This window comes from Scardinius erythrophthalmus (genome assembly GCF_964197995.2).
Source record: "Scardinius erythrophthalmus genome assembly, chromosome: 21".
In the NCBI taxonomy this organism is placed as follows: Eukaryota; Metazoa; Chordata; class Actinopteri; order Cypriniformes; family Leuciscidae; genus Scardinius; species Scardinius erythrophthalmus.
In genome coordinates, this window is record NC_138241.1 from 565,802 (window position 1) to 580,762 (window position 14,961).

Below are 14,961 nucleotides of genomic sequence, written 5' to 3' on the forward strand. Positions count from 1 at the left end.
GTCTGTGCGGTGAAGGAGAACTCTACCTGTGTCTGTGCGGTGAAGGAGAACTCTACCTGTGTCTGTGAGGTGAAGGAGAACTCTACCTGTGTCTGTGCGGTGAAGGTGAACTCTACCTGTGTCTGTGAGGTGAAGGAGAACTCTACCTGTGTCTGTGCGGTGAAGGAGAACTCTACCTGTGTCTGTGAGGTGAAGGAGAACTCTACCTGTGTCTGTGCGGTGAAGGTGAACTCTACCTGTGTCTGTGCGGTGAAGGAGAACTCTACCTGTGTCTGTGAGGTGAAGGAGAACTCTACCTGTGTCTGTGTGGTGAAGGAGAACTCTACCTGTGTCTGTGAGGTGAAGGAGAACTCTACCTGTGTCTGTGAGGTGAAGGAGAACTCTACCTGTGTCTGTGAGGTGAAGGTGAACTCTACCTGTGTCTGTGAGGTGAAGGAGAACTCTACCTGTGTCTGTGAGGTGAAGGAGAACTCTACCTGTGTCTGTGTGGTGAAGGAGAACTCTACCTGTGTCTGTGAGGTGAAGGAGAACTCTACCTGTGTCTGTGCGGTGAAGGAGAACTCTACCTGTGTCTGTGCGGTGAAGGAGAACTCTACCTGTGTCTGTGCGGTGAAGGTGAACTCTACCTGTGTCTGTGAGGTGAAGGAGAACTCTACCTGTGTCTGTGAGGTGAAGGAGAACTCTACCTGTGTCTGTGTGGTGAAGGAGAACTCTACCTGTGTCTGTGAGGTGAAGGAGAACTCTACCTGTGTCTGTGCGGTGAAGGAGAACTCTACCTGTGTCTGTGAGGTGAAGGAGAACTCTACCTGTGTCTGTGCGGTGAAGGAGAACTCTACCTGTGTCTGTGCGGTGAAGGAGAACTCTACCTGTGTCTGTGCGGTGAAGGAGAACTCTACCTGTGTCTGTGCGGTGAAGGAGAACTCTACCTGTGTCTGTGCGGTGAAGGAGAACTCTACCTGTGTCTGTGCGGTGAAGGAGAACTCTACCTGTGTCTGTGCGGTGAAGGAGAACTCTACCTGTGTCTGTGCGGTGAAGGTGAACTCTACCTGTGTCTGTGAGGTGAAGGAGAACTCTACCTGTGTCTGTGCGGTGAAGGAGAACTCTACCTGTGTCTGTGAGGTGAAGGAGAACTCTACCTGTGTCTGTGCGGTGAAGGTGAACTCTACCTGTGTCTGTGAGGTGAAGGAGAACTCTACCTGTGTCTGTGAGGTGAAGGAGAACTCTACCTGTGTCTGTGAGGTGAAGGAGAACTCTACCGGTGAAGGAGAACTCTACCTGTGTCTGTGCGGTGAAGGAGAACTCTACCTATGTCTGTGAGGTGAAGGAGAACTCTACCTGTGTCTGTGCGGTGAAGGAGAACTCTACCTGTGTCTGTGAGGTGAAGGAGAACTCTACCTGTGTCTGTGAGGTGAAGGAGAACTCTACCTGTGTCTGTGCGGTGAAGGAGAACTCTACCTGTGTCTGTGAGGTGAAGGAGAACTCTACCTGTGTCTGTGCGGTGAAGGAGAACTCTACCTGTGTCTGTGCGGTGAAGGAGAACACTACCTGTGTCTGTGCGGTGAAGGAGAACTCTACCTGTGTCTGTGCGGTGAAGGAGAACTCTACCTGTGTCTGTGAGGTGAAGGAGAACTCTACCTGTGTCTGTGCGGTGAAGGAGAACTCTACCTGTGTCTGTGCGGTGAAGGAGAACTCTACCTGTGTCTGTGCGGTGAAGGAGAACTCTACCTGTGTCTGTGCGGTGAAGGAGAACTCTACCTGTGTCTGTGCGGTGAAGGAGAACTCTACCTGTGTCTGTGCGGTGAAGGAGAACTCTACCTGTGTCTGTGCGGTGAAGGAGAACTCTACCTGTGTCTGTGCGGTGAAGGAGAACTCTACCTGTGTCTGTGCGGTGAAGGAGAACTCTACCTGTGTCTGTGAGGTGAAGGAGAACTCTACCTGTGTCTGTGCGGTGAAGGAGAACTCTACCTGTGTCTGTGAGGTGAAGGAGAACTCTACCTGTGTCTGTGAGGTGAAGGAGAACTCTACCTGTGTCTGTGCGGTGAAGGAGAACTCTACCTGTGTCTGTGAGGTGAAGGAGAACTCTACCTGTGTCTGTGAGGTGAAGGAGAACTCTACCTGTGTCTGTGAGGTGAAGGAGAACTCTACCTGTGTCTGTGAGGTGAAGGAGAACTCTACCTGTGTCTGTGAGGTGAAGGAGAACTCTACCTGTGTCTGTGCGGTGAAGGAGAACTCTACCTGTGTCTGTGAGGTGAAGGAGAACTCTACCTGTGTCTGTGCGGTGAAGGAGAACTCTACCTGTGTCTGTGCGGTGAAGGAGAACTCTACCTGTGTCTGTGCGGTGAAGGAGAACTCTACCTGTGTCTGTGCGGTGAAGGAGAACTCTACCTGTGTCTGTGCGGTGAAGGAGAACTCTACCTGTGTCTGTGCGGTGAAGGAGAACTCTACCTGTGTCTGTGCGGTGAAGGAGAACTCTACCTGTGTCTGTGAGGTGAAGGAGAACTCTACCTGTGTCTGTGAGGTGAAGGAGAACTCTACCTGTGTCTGTGAGGTGAAGGAGAACTCTACCTGTGTCTGTGCGGTGAAGGAGAACTCTACCTGTGTCTGTGAGGTGAAGGAGAACTCTACCTGTGTCTGTGAGGTGAAGGAGAACTCTACCTGTGTCTGTGAGGTGAAGGAGAACTCTACCTGTGTCTGTGAGGTGAAGGAGAACTCTACCTGTGTCTGTGAGGTGAAGGAGAACTCTACCTGTGTCTGTGCGGTGAAGGAGAACTCTACCTGTGTCTGTGCGGTGAAGGAGAACTCTACCTGTGTCTGTGAGGTGAAGGAGAACTCTACCTGTGTCTGTGAGGTGAAGGAGAACTCTACCTGTGTCTGTGAGGTGAAGGAGAACTCTACCTGTGTCTGTGAGGTGAAGGAGAACTCTACCTGTGTCTGTGCGGTGAAGGAGAACTCTACCTGTGTCTGTGAGGTGAAGGAGAACTCTACCTGTGTCTGTGAGGTGAAGGAGAACTCTACCTGTGTCTGTGAGGTGAAGGAGAACTCTACCTGTGTCTGTGAGGTGAAGGAGAACTCTACCTGTGTCTGTGAGGTGAAGGAGAACTCTACCTGTGTCTGTGAGGTGAAGGAGAACTCTACCTGTGTCTGTGAGGTGAAGGAGAACTCTACCTGTGTCTGTGAGGTGAAGGAGAACTCTACCTGTGTCTGTGAGGTGAAGGAGAACTCTACCTGTGTCTGTGAGGTGAAGGAGAACTCTACCTGTGTCTGTGCGGTGAAGGAGAACTCTACCTGTGTCTGTGCGGTGAAGGAGAACTCTACCTGTGTCTGTGCGGTGAAGGAGAACTCTACCTGTGTCTGTGCGGTGAAGGAGAACTCTACCTGTGTCTGTGCGGTGAAGGAGAACTCTACCTGTGTCTGTGAGGTGAAGGAGAACTCTACCTGTGTCTGTGCGGTGAAGGAGAACTCTACCTGTGTCTGTGCGGTGAAGGAGAACTCTACCTGTGTCTGTGAGGTGAAGGAGAACTCTACCTGTGTCTGTGAGGTGAAGGAGAACTCTACCTGTGTCTGTGAGGTGAAGGAGAACTCTACCTGTGTCTGTGCGGTGAAGGAGAACTCTACCTGTGTCTGTGAGGTGAAGGAGAACTCTACCTGTGTCTGTGAGGTGAAGGAGAACTCTACCTGTGTCTGTGAGGTGAAGGAGAACTCTACCTGTGTCTGTGCGGTGAAGGAGAACTCTACCTGTGTCTGTGAGGTGAAGGAGAACTCTACCTGTGTCTGTGAGGTGAAGGAGAACTCTACCTGTGTCTGTGAGGTGAAGGAGAACTCTACCTGTGTCTGTGAGGTGAAGGAGAACTCTACCTGTGTCTGTGCGGTGAAGGAGAACTCTACCTGTGTCTGTGCGGTGAAGGAGAACTCTACCTGTGTCTGTGCGGTGAAGGAGAACTCTACCTGTGTCTGTGAGGTGAAGGAGAACTCTACCTGTGTCTGTGCGGTGAAGGAGAACTCTACCTGTGTCTGTGAGGTGAAGGAGAACTCTACCTGTGTCTGTGAGGTGAAGGAGAACTCTACCTGTGTCTGTGAGGTGAAGGAGAACTCTACCTGTGTCTGTGAGGTGAAGGAGAACTCTACCTGTGTCTGTGAGGTGAAGGAGAACTCTACCTGTGTCTGTGCGGTGAAGGAGAACTCTACCTGTGTCTGTGAGGTGAAGGAGAACTCTACCTGTGTCTGTGAGGTGAAGGAGAACTCTACCTGTGTCTGTGAGGTGAAGGAGAACTCTACCTGTGTCTGTGCGGTGAAGGAGAACTCTACCTGTGTCTGTGCGGTGAAGGAGAACTCTACCTGTGTCTGTGAGGTGAAGGAGAACTCTACCTGTGTCTGTGCGGTGAAGGAGAACTCTACCTGTGTCTGTGCGGTGAAGGAGAACTCTACCTGTGTCTGTGAGGTGAAGGAGAACTCTACCTGTGTCTGTGCGGTGAAGGAGAACTCTACCTGTATTGGTGCGGTGTCGAGCGCCGCGGATCAGGCTTGCGTAATCAGCAGCAGCGCTGGAATAGTCCATGGATCCGAACTCCTTCCCATCAGGAGCTTCCAGATGATCCGTGCTGCTGGACCACTGACCCTCGGACACAGCCATTGTCTGCAGCAGGTCGTTCATGGCTGACACACACACACACACAGCATTAACACGGTGAAGGACTGCTCGCATGCATGAAGTATGAGTATGAGTAACAGCGGAGAAAAGAAAGAGACATGAGGAGCAAATGCTGAAAGTGATTCATGGAGTGACGATGCAGTAAACACCACAGGATGCTTCACGGGCACATGAGATGTAGAGAATAACACGACTCCACTAGTGGTTATAATGCTAGTAAAGCAGCGTGAGGTATATAAGCACAGTCAGATCAGTGTTTACACTCATATATATATTAATAATGGAAGTCTAGCAGGCAGTGTGACCAAGTGTGACACTTAAACCGTGTGTTAGCAGGACACTCACTAACCAGTTCCTTAAATCTCCATTTCTGCATCAGAAAAGACAAACATTAACATCCATGACATCACAAGAGAATGAGGACTGCATGTGTGTGAAATATGTGATGATGATGATCAATGATGAGAGACTCCACTGCAGAAGAGACGGACAGTAAGAGAAGAGCATGATGGGTGTGGACTATCGGGTGTCTTACACATAGAGCGGCGGTAGACGGCCTTCACTCGGTCTTTCTCCTTGGATCGGTTCCTCATGAACGGAAGCTTTTTCAGCGCTGTCACCGGACAAACGCAACGAGCGGGAGGAGAGAAAAGACGGGTGTTAGCAAGACAACAGTGTCAAACTGATGCACATGTGGTCAACATCCATCACAGCTGCAGGACACAGGAACACACATGTAGTGAGCGAGCGGTGAAACGTACGCCACACTAGCTGCGTTTCCATTACAGATTTGTGCAAAACTTTTGCGATATTTTCTAAACGTCAATAAAAAACTATTGGGAAATGACTGCGTTTCCATTAACCGATGTTATGTGACTAAAACGTTCCAAAAATCATGGCAACAGATGTTGGTAGGTTTACGTATATCAGCCACCGCACTAGCCATTATTATTAATGGAAGGAGACGTAGGCGTGTTTTCCGACATTAATGGCAAGGAAAGACCCTTATACTTGTGAGGAGTTTCTGGGTGTTTCCCCTCATTTCTGCTTCAAGCTCTTGATAAATTGTGGCAATTCTTTGTTGTTTAGAATCCAGTATTGCCGTACTTCTTTAGTCTTTTATGAGTTTAATTAAGAAGTCTGTCTCATCTGCTGTCCAAACATACCATGCCTTCTTTAAAGAATGATCGACTTTTACGTATTTGAGAAATATAACTTTTTCGAAGTGCCTGAAAAAGCACGTCATGTGAGCGTAAAAATTTTTTGCGATATATGGGAGTTTTAGCGAAATCGACGTGTTTCCATGGGGAGTATTTTCAATTTTAAATTTGCTCAGTTTGAAGGGTGATGGAAACGCGGCTACTACGTGATGCCAACAGCACAACATGGAATGATCATTAAAGGGTGCAATGCCACACATCATCACTGAGCCGCTCTCACGCACAGCTGTATGAATGACACTGGCGGCGAGCGCTGGATTACAGTCACACGTACTGTTTGAATTGCACCTTTTAATAGAGATGAACACAAATGCAGAGTGTTCATGGGCTGACTGACAGCATACCGTTAGAGGAAGCCTGTGTTTGGCTTTTCTCAGCTCTCTTCCCTTCACAAAGAAAGCAAGAAAACACAAGAGAAAACGTCAGGCTGGAACTACGCAATCATACATCATACATGTTTCCTGTTAACATACTCTAGCTGAGATGTGAGCTCACCATCAAACAATTGCATTTTTATTAACTAACATTAACAAAGATAAGTAAATTATATAACAATATATTGCTCATAGTTAATAGTTAATTAATGCATTAACTAATGTTAACAAATGAGGCCTTATTGTAAAGCGTTACCCAACTTTATATCAACTTCATAAATAGCTTTGACTGAAAAAATTAACAACAAACATTAATTCTTTTGGAAAACGATTTGGGGGCACATAAGTGACGACGGAACATTTCTTTATTTTAAACCCTCACGTGCCACTAACACACTACCAGCCAGACCATGAGTCGGACACACACTGGTTCTCCTCAGGAAATTAGTCGAAAGATTCAGAATCAGTCAGATGACTCAGTCACTCATGGGTGCTTTTCTCACTGATCCGGTTATCATCGTTCTAAACCACTTTTTTAACCATGGGTAAAGGAACGATTTACACTTGTAATTTAAAAGCAAGGTTAGCACCGCTTTTTACCCGGGGTTATGAAGTCCTGCTCCGGAGCAGAATGCACGGTTAACCCCACATTGCAGTGCAACACGTGTGCAGTGTGACGCGATGTGCTCTAGATGCTTAGCAACACACAACCAGTCCTGTGCCTCATGTTCACAGGCTTTGGATTGTCAGAGAAACTTGTCAAATGGTGATGAAAACATGACAATTGGACTGAAGAAGAGACAGTTTCATTCTTACCATTATAATCTGAAAAGTTCATTCAGGAAAAACTTGATAGTTTAGTTGGCAATATATAATATGAGGATGCAAAATGCGTGAGCCTTTATGTAAACAGGTTGTATGCAGCGTTTGTTCAATCAGTGACACTGACACCACAAATATGCACATAGGTTTATGAATACCCCAGATGAATTGTTAACCCTGGGTAAATTATGAGCAGTGTAAAGCAATGGCCCCAGGTTAACTAGTTCAAATGTGAAAAGCCCCACTGAATCAGAGTGATATGGGAGTGAAGTATACTCTCTAACCTCTGAATCAATCAGTGTGATATGGGAGTCAATCGGAGTGATTCAGGAGTGAAGTGTACTCTCTAACCTCTGAATCAATCAGTGTGATATGGGAGTCAATCGGAGTGATTCAGGAGTGAAGTATACTCTCTAACCTCTGAATCGGAGTGATATGGGAGTGAAGTATCTCTCTAAACGATGTTCAAACTCTCAGACTGCAGGAAGAGTGCGTATACTCACTGCCGCTGTGGTGCGCGAGTGAATCCTCCAGCGAGTTGGACCCGGAGCCCACGGACGAGCTGTCCTGGCTGTCTGGGTGGGGCAGCGTCAGGAACCCTTCGCTGGACTCCGAGCGGGACGGGGTCTGTGTGAGAGAGCGCATGCGCTCACGACTCTTCGGCTTGATGAGCTTCCTCATCTTCAGTGCGATCCAGTTACCTCTCCTGCAGAAACCACACGCAACCCTCATTATGTGCATCGATAATGCACTTGCAATACACACAAAAAGCTGTTCGTCTGAAGCTTTGTGTTTGTCCCATCTAAACGAACTCTCAGTGGGCATACACAGTGTTTTCTGTTCTCCTCTGCAGAGAAAAATGACACAAAAGTATTTCTACTCTTGAACAAACCAATCCCAGTTTAATCAACTTAGTCAGGAAGACCAGCTTGGAGAAATTTCACATGAATCTGAGACAGCGTTCACAAAGAGTGCATGCAACTCAATGATGTGCCTCCCAGAAGTCAATGCAATGCAAATGTCATAAATAAAAAGAAAGATGACCAGTGCAGTACAGCTCACTGGTGTGTATGTTGTCACTGTACACAATTTATAAAAATGCATGAGCATTAGGAGCCCATAGAAATGTTTATGCACAACGGTTATCTTGGCTCTTATCCTGCACTTCCTAGAGCCCATGTCTCACATGGAGGGTAAATCCCTCTCTGAAAAAGTTTCCCTCTCTGAAGGGCCTGTGAGGAGCCGTTCTAGACAGTGATGCGGTCGTAGATGATGCTTTTATCGGAGGCACATTCTGAACTTCTGACATCTGGGATGGTAAAAGTATTGCTGTCCCACACTGTGCATTAGGGATGTGCCAGGATCGTTCAGCAACAGACTGACCGGCATTTCAAAAGCATCATAAGCCTAAGTAGATTGCAGAAATCATTGGCACCAATAGTCTTTATGAGCTACTTAGGCTTACGATGCCTTTGGGAAGTGCAGTTAGTGAGGTAGACTAGTGAGAGGAAAGAATATAGGATCCCCATGCCAGATTCCCCATCTCCTCCATCACTGTCCATGACTGGGCCTACCACTACAATGCCATCAGCAGATTTGATCAGTTTCCATTCCCTGGGAAGCCAGAGTTTAGGATGAGAGAGGATGTGTCTAACAATTAGGAAATCCAGGACCCACAGGCAGATTGAGGAACTTAGTCCAGAGCTTGGAAACAATTCTGATGGAGATTACAGTCTTGAATGCTTACCTGTAACCAACTTACATCAACCTAATATAGTTTTTCCCTTCATGTGATTTAAGTGGGAAAGGGTGGCATGTAGTATTGGGGTTTATACCATTGTCCATAGTTCTGTTTGGGTGGTGGGCAAACTGCAGTAGATCAAGTATATTGGGGAGTATGGAGCAAAACACAGTCTTTGAATTGCGGCTCAAAGCATTTCATAATGAAAGAGTTGAGTACTAAGGGCAAGTGTCACCCAAGCTGCATGTTAATGATTTTGGAATTCATGAACTGAGAAAGATTAAATGCAACATAAACCGCTTGGATAAACATTTAAATGTATAAATATTTACATTTACATTTATGCATTTGGCAGATGCTTTTATCCAAAGCGACTTACATTGCATTTCAAGGTACACATTTTACATTCTTATCAGTTCTTGCTTTCCCTGGGAATCGAACCCATGACCTTGCAAGCGCCAACACTCAACTGTTTGAGCTACAGGAAATATAAATGGACAAATATAAATGTTTTTTTTTTTTTAAGAATAATTACCCTCTATAAGATGTATATCCACGGTGAACCCATGCTGATAATAGTGGGAAAAACCTTAGAGAATATCTGGATGAGAACAGATAAATGAAATTACCCATTTGGGTTTCTTGTACCTTCCACTTCTGAGTTATTCAGGGACCTAATGGAAACCACTCTAGCACTCTGAATGGTAATACTTATACTCTCAGGAAACCAATAACACTCAGGTTGGGCTTTTACGGGCCACACCCAGAGGTTCTAACCTTGAGGATATGGCTGCCAGCTACTCCTGGTCCAGCCTGAGCATTGCTTGGCATTGTGGAGAGTGGTATTCCTGATCACAACAAGCTCTGTCTCCACCCCTGCTTCGGTGCCCGCATATCTTAGTAGCGGTATGTGCAGTCACCCAGAACAAAAACCTGTGCAACACTCCAGGTGAAAGTCTGGAAAGCTATATAAGCTGGACTGTGACGCTATTTTCTTCTGGAAACAAACCTTTTTGCATTATTTTACTGTTCTCTCTGTAAAGCTGCTTTGAAACGATCTGTACTGTAAAAAGCGCTATATAAATAAATGTGACTACTAAAACATACTAAGATACTAATGATTAGCATAACTTATGTGTTCCCTTTTGCCACTACCAAAACAACGATGACGTTTCGGTAGTGACAATTTTAGATACTTTTGAGCCTAGCTCAAAGATGCTTATCAACACATGGTTAACTAGCACAGTTCTAAACAGCTGTACACACACACACAAACTAAATTTTATGGAATAACACCCAACAAAGTTTGCTTAATTGCAGAAAAAAGGTGTTTGGTAGTGATGTTCCAAAGTTACACACAGATTTTCAGACTTCTGAACACATTTCCCTCAAAATAATGGTACCTATCTACAATGAAAGAGAGGCTATGAGAGAGAGGCACACAGGGATATCTCCTGATCAAAAATCCCCTACATTTGGTTAAAATCAGCCATGGACTAAAACACAGTTTTCGGTAGTGACATGAAAATACGGGACACATATTTTACATAAAGTTTCATGATTTAAAAATAAAATATTAAATAAATGTTTTTTTAAACACTTTTTAAAAGAAATGAAAAAGATATTTTTAAAAACAACAATGGAAAAAATTGAAATTGAATCATTTTCACAAGTTGAAATTTAGGTTTAGGGTTCGGGACAGCCACCTCTCAATTGAAAGTACCCAATAAATGCTGATTTTATATATAGTAAGTTTACTGATATTTAAAATATTATTGTGGGATTCAATAGATATAGAAGGATCTTTGTAAACATCTAAAATTTGAATACTTAAATGAGTAATCAATGTTTCTAATAGTGTGAATTTCAGTAGAGAAAGATTGTACATTTTAAATGCATCTTCTAAAAGCAAATTTTGTCCATGTTTCTAGAACTACACTAGAATACAGAATTCCTCAAAGATAATAGACATAGAATAAAAGCAACAAAACTTGGCTTCATGGGGTCTGAAGTTAAGTTAAACCCATGTTATAAACACATCCGCTGATCTGTGTGAGATGGCAACACTTACCTTCGAGGTGGTGATGGGTCATAAAATTTATATTGATCCATAATCTTCTCCTCAAGTTTCTCTTTCTGTCTTCTCAGCTCATTGAGTTTATCACTGTGTGTGTGTGTGTGTGAGAGAGAGAGAGAGAGAGAGAGAGAGAGAGAGAGAGAGAGAGAGAGAGAGAGAGAGACAGTAGCATCAGACTATCTGCACACAGGAGCTGAGGTCAACTACTGGTTAATGGTTTAGAACATAAACAAGAATGAGGGTAGAATGAAAGTGAATATAAGTGTGTATAAATACATGTATTGTCTCTGCTCGACGTGGAACAGGTCTTTGCTCTCCATGGTCTGCTCCAGCAGGGTCCGGTTCTGCAGCATCAGGGTCTGGATCTGATCCAGTAAATGCCGGTTCTCTTCCTCTAGATTCCCCTTCAACTGGCTTAACAGCTGCAGGACACATTTCACACAAACACGGTTACCCTCCACATGTCTTTGTTTGAAAACAACGTTTTAGTTCACAGAGTTGGACCTCGCCATGTTCATGGAGAACTTCACACGTTGACCTGAGATTGGGCAGCATAGAGCCATTCACAACAGACAATATGACAAATAACGAGCAAAAACGTGAAGTGGAAGACGAACCAGCAAGATATCTGCAATAAAGCATGTATAGTTTCTTCTATGTGAATGGTTCAGCACTTCCAGATCTAGTGTGAACATGTGAAGTTCTCACAGTTACACCCTTCTGAGGTAAATCCATGAATAGATGAAGCCTGATCAGATTATTATAATTTTCACTTAAGAATTTGGCTTAAGTTTAATTCCCTGCAGGCATTATCAGTGTCCACTACAGCTCATGAAGTGTGTACCTCGCACTGGTTGGCGAGTTTGGCAGAGGTTATGAAGCGCGTACCTCGCACTGGTTGGCGAGTTTGGCAGAGGTTATGAAGTGTGTACCTCGCACTGGTTGGTGAGTTTGGCAGAGGTTATGAAGCGCGTACCTCACACTGGTTGGTGAGTTTGGCAGAGGTTATGAAGCGCGTACCTCGCACTGGTTGGTGAGTTTGGCAGAGGTTATGAAGCGCGTACCTCGCACTGGTTGGTGAGTTTGGCAGAGGTTATGAAGCGCGTACCTCACACTGGTTGGTGAGTTTGGCAGAGGTTATGAAGCGCGTACCTCACACTGGTTGGTGAGTTTGGCAGAGGTTATGAAGCGCGTACCTCACACTGGTTGGTGAGTTTGGCAGAGGTTATGAAGCGCGTACCTCACACTGGTTGGTGAGTTTGGCAGAGGTTATGAAGCGCGTACCTCGCACTGGTTGGTGAGTTTGGCAGAGGTTATGAAGCGCGTACCTCGCACTGGTTGGTGAGTTTGGCAGAGGTTATGAAGCGCGTACCTCGCACTGGTTGGTGAGTTTGGCAGAGGTTATGAAGCGCGTACCTCACACTGGTTGGTGAGTTTGGCAGAGGTTATGAAGAGTGTACCTCGCACTGGTTGGTGAGTTTGGCAGAGGTTATGAAGCGCGTACCTCACACTGGTTGGTGAGTTTGGCAGAGGTTATGAAGTGTGTACCTCACACTGGTTGGTGAGTTTGGCAGAGGTTATGAAGTGTGTACCTCGCACTGGTTGGTGAGTTTGGCAGAGGTTATGAAGCGCGTACCTCGCACTGGTTGGTGAGTTTGGTAGAGGTTATGAAGCGCGTACCTCACACTGGTTGGTGAGTTTGGCAGAGGTTATGAAGTGTGTACCTCACACTGGTTGGTGAGTTTGGCAGAGGTTATGAAGCGCGTACCTCGCACTGGTTGGTGAGTTTGGCAGAGGTTATGAAGCGCGTACCTCACACTGGTTGGTGAGTTTGGCAGAGGTTATGAAGTGTGTACCTCGCACTGGTTGGTGAGTTTGGCAGAGGTTATGAAGCGCGTACCTCACACTGGTTGGTGAGTTTGGCAGAGGTTATGAAGCGCGTACCTCACACTGGTTGGTGAGTTTGGCAGAGGTTATGAAGTGTGTACCTCGCACTGGTTGGTGAGTTTGGCAGAGGTTATGAAGCGCGTACCTCGCACTGGTTGGTGAGTTTGGCAGAGGTTATGAAGTGTGTACCTCGCACTGGTTGGTGAGTTTGGCAGAGGTTATGAAGCGCGTACCTCACACTGGTTGGTGAGTTTGGCAGAGGTTATGAAGTGTGTACCTCACACTGGTTGGTGAGTTTGGCAGAGGTTATGAAGCGCGTACCTCACACTGGTTGGTGAGTTTGGCAGAGGTTATGAAGTGTGTACCTCACACTGGTTGGTGAGTTTGGCAGAGGTTATGAAGCGCGTACCTCACACTGGTTGGTGAGTTTGGCAGAGGTTATGAAGTGTGTACCTCGCACTGGTTGGTGAGTTTGGCAGAGGTTATGAAGTGTGTACCTCGCACTGGTTGGTGAGTTTGGCAGAGGTTATGAAGTGTGTACCTCGCACTGGTTGGTGAGTTTGGCAGAGGTTATGAAGCGCGTACCTCACACTGGTTGGTGAGTTTGGCAGAGGTTATGAAGTGTGTACCTCACACTGGTTGGTGAGTTTGGCAGAGGTTATGAAGTGTGTACCTCACACTGGTTGGTGAGTTTGGCAGAGGTTATGAAGCGCGTACCTCACACTGGTTGGTGAGTTTGGCAGAGGTTATGAAGTGTGTACCTCACACTGGTTGGTGAGTTTGGCAGAGGTTATGAAGTGTGTACCTCGCACTGGTTGGTGAGTTTGGCAGAGGTTATGAAGCGCGTACCTCACACTGGTTGGTGAGTTTGGCAGAGGTTATGAAGTGTGTACCTCACACTGGTTGGTGAGTTTGGCAGAGGTTATGAAGTGTGTACCTCGCACTGGTTGGTGAGTTTGGCAGAGGTTATGAAGTGTGTACCTCGCACTGGTTGGTGAGTTTGGCAGAGGTTATGAAGCGCGTACCTCGCACTGGTTGGTGAGTTTGGCAGAGGTTATGAAGCGCGTACCTCACACTGGTTGGTGAGTTTGGCAGAGGTTATGAAGTGTGTACCTCGCACTGGTTGGTGAGTTTGGCAGAGGTTATGAAGCGCGTACCTCACACTGGTTGGTGAGTTTGGCAGAGGTTATGAAGTGTGTACCTCACACTGGTTGGTGAGTTTGGCAGAGGTTATGAAGTGTGTACCTCGCACTGGTTGGTGAGTTTGGCAGAGGTTATGAAGCGCGTACCTCGCACTGGTTGGTGAGTTTGGTAGAGGTTATGAAGCGCGTACCTCACACTGGTTGGTGAGTTTGGCAGAGGTTATGAAGTGTGTACCTCACACTGGTTGGTGAGTTTGGCAGAGGTTATGAAGCGCGTACCTCGCACTGGTTGGTGAGTTTGGCAGAGGTTATGAAGCGCGTACCTCACACTGGTTGGTGAGTTTGGCAGAGGTTATGAAGTGTGTACCTCGCACTGGTTGGTGAGTTTGGCAGAGGTTATGAAGCGCGTACCTCACACTGGTTGGTGAGTTTGGCAGAGGTTATGAAGTGTGTACCTCGCACTGGTTGGTGAGTTTGGCAGAGGTTATGAAGCGCGTACCTCACACTGGTTGGTGAGTTTGGCAGAGGTTATGAAGTGTGTACCTCACACTGGTTGGTGAGTTTGGCAGAGGTTATGAAGTGTGTACCTCACACTGGTTGGTGAGTTTGGCAGAGGTTATGAAGCGCGTACCTCACACTGGTTGGTGAGTTTGGCAGAGGTTATGAAGTGTGTACCTCACACTGGTTGGTGAGTTTGGCAGAGGTTATGAAGTGTGTACCTCGCACTGGTTGGTGAGTTTGGCAGAGGTTATGAAGCGCGTACCTCACACTGGTTGGTGAGTTTGGCAGAGGTTATGAAGTGTGTACCTCACACTGGTTGGTGAGTTTGGCAGAGGTTATGAAGCGCGTACCTCGCACTGGTTGGTGAGTTTGGCAGAGGTTATGAAGCGCGTACCTCACACTGGTTGGTGAGTTTGGCAGAGGTTATGAAGTGTGTACCTCGCACTGGTTGGTGAGTTTGGCAGAGGTTATGAAGTGTGTACCTCGCACTGGTTGGTGAGTTTGGCAGAGGTTATGAAGCGCGTACCTCACACTGGTTGGTGAGTTTGG

The 14,961-nt window shown here is 46.5% G+C and overlaps 1 protein-coding gene across 4 annotated transcripts in view; it reads right to left on the bottom strand.

Annotated features, from left to right (window-relative positions):
* Positions 1–14,961, bottom strand: part of ccdc88ab (coiled-coil domain containing 88Ab) — a 100,643-nt gene that overhangs the window by 23,959 nt on the left and 61,723 nt on the right. For 2 of the 4 annotated variants that reach the window (XM_081350633.1, XM_081350635.1), the window contains exons 23-28: positions 11,159–11,304; positions 10,877–10,969; positions 7,568–7,770; positions 6,213–6,254; positions 5,184–5,261; positions 4,486–4,653 (exon numbers count right to left, since the gene is read on the bottom strand). In XM_081350633.1, coding sequence (XP_081206759.1) covers positions 4,486–4,653; positions 5,184–5,261; positions 6,213–6,254; positions 7,568–7,770; positions 10,877–10,969; positions 11,159–11,304 — 730 coding nt within the window. The remainder of the gene's footprint in view (positions 1–4,485; positions 4,654–5,183; positions 5,262–6,212; positions 6,255–7,567; positions 7,771–10,876; positions 10,970–11,158; positions 11,305–14,961) is intronic. The other 2 variants (XM_081350634.1, XM_081350632.1) reach the window with 1 other exon arrangement.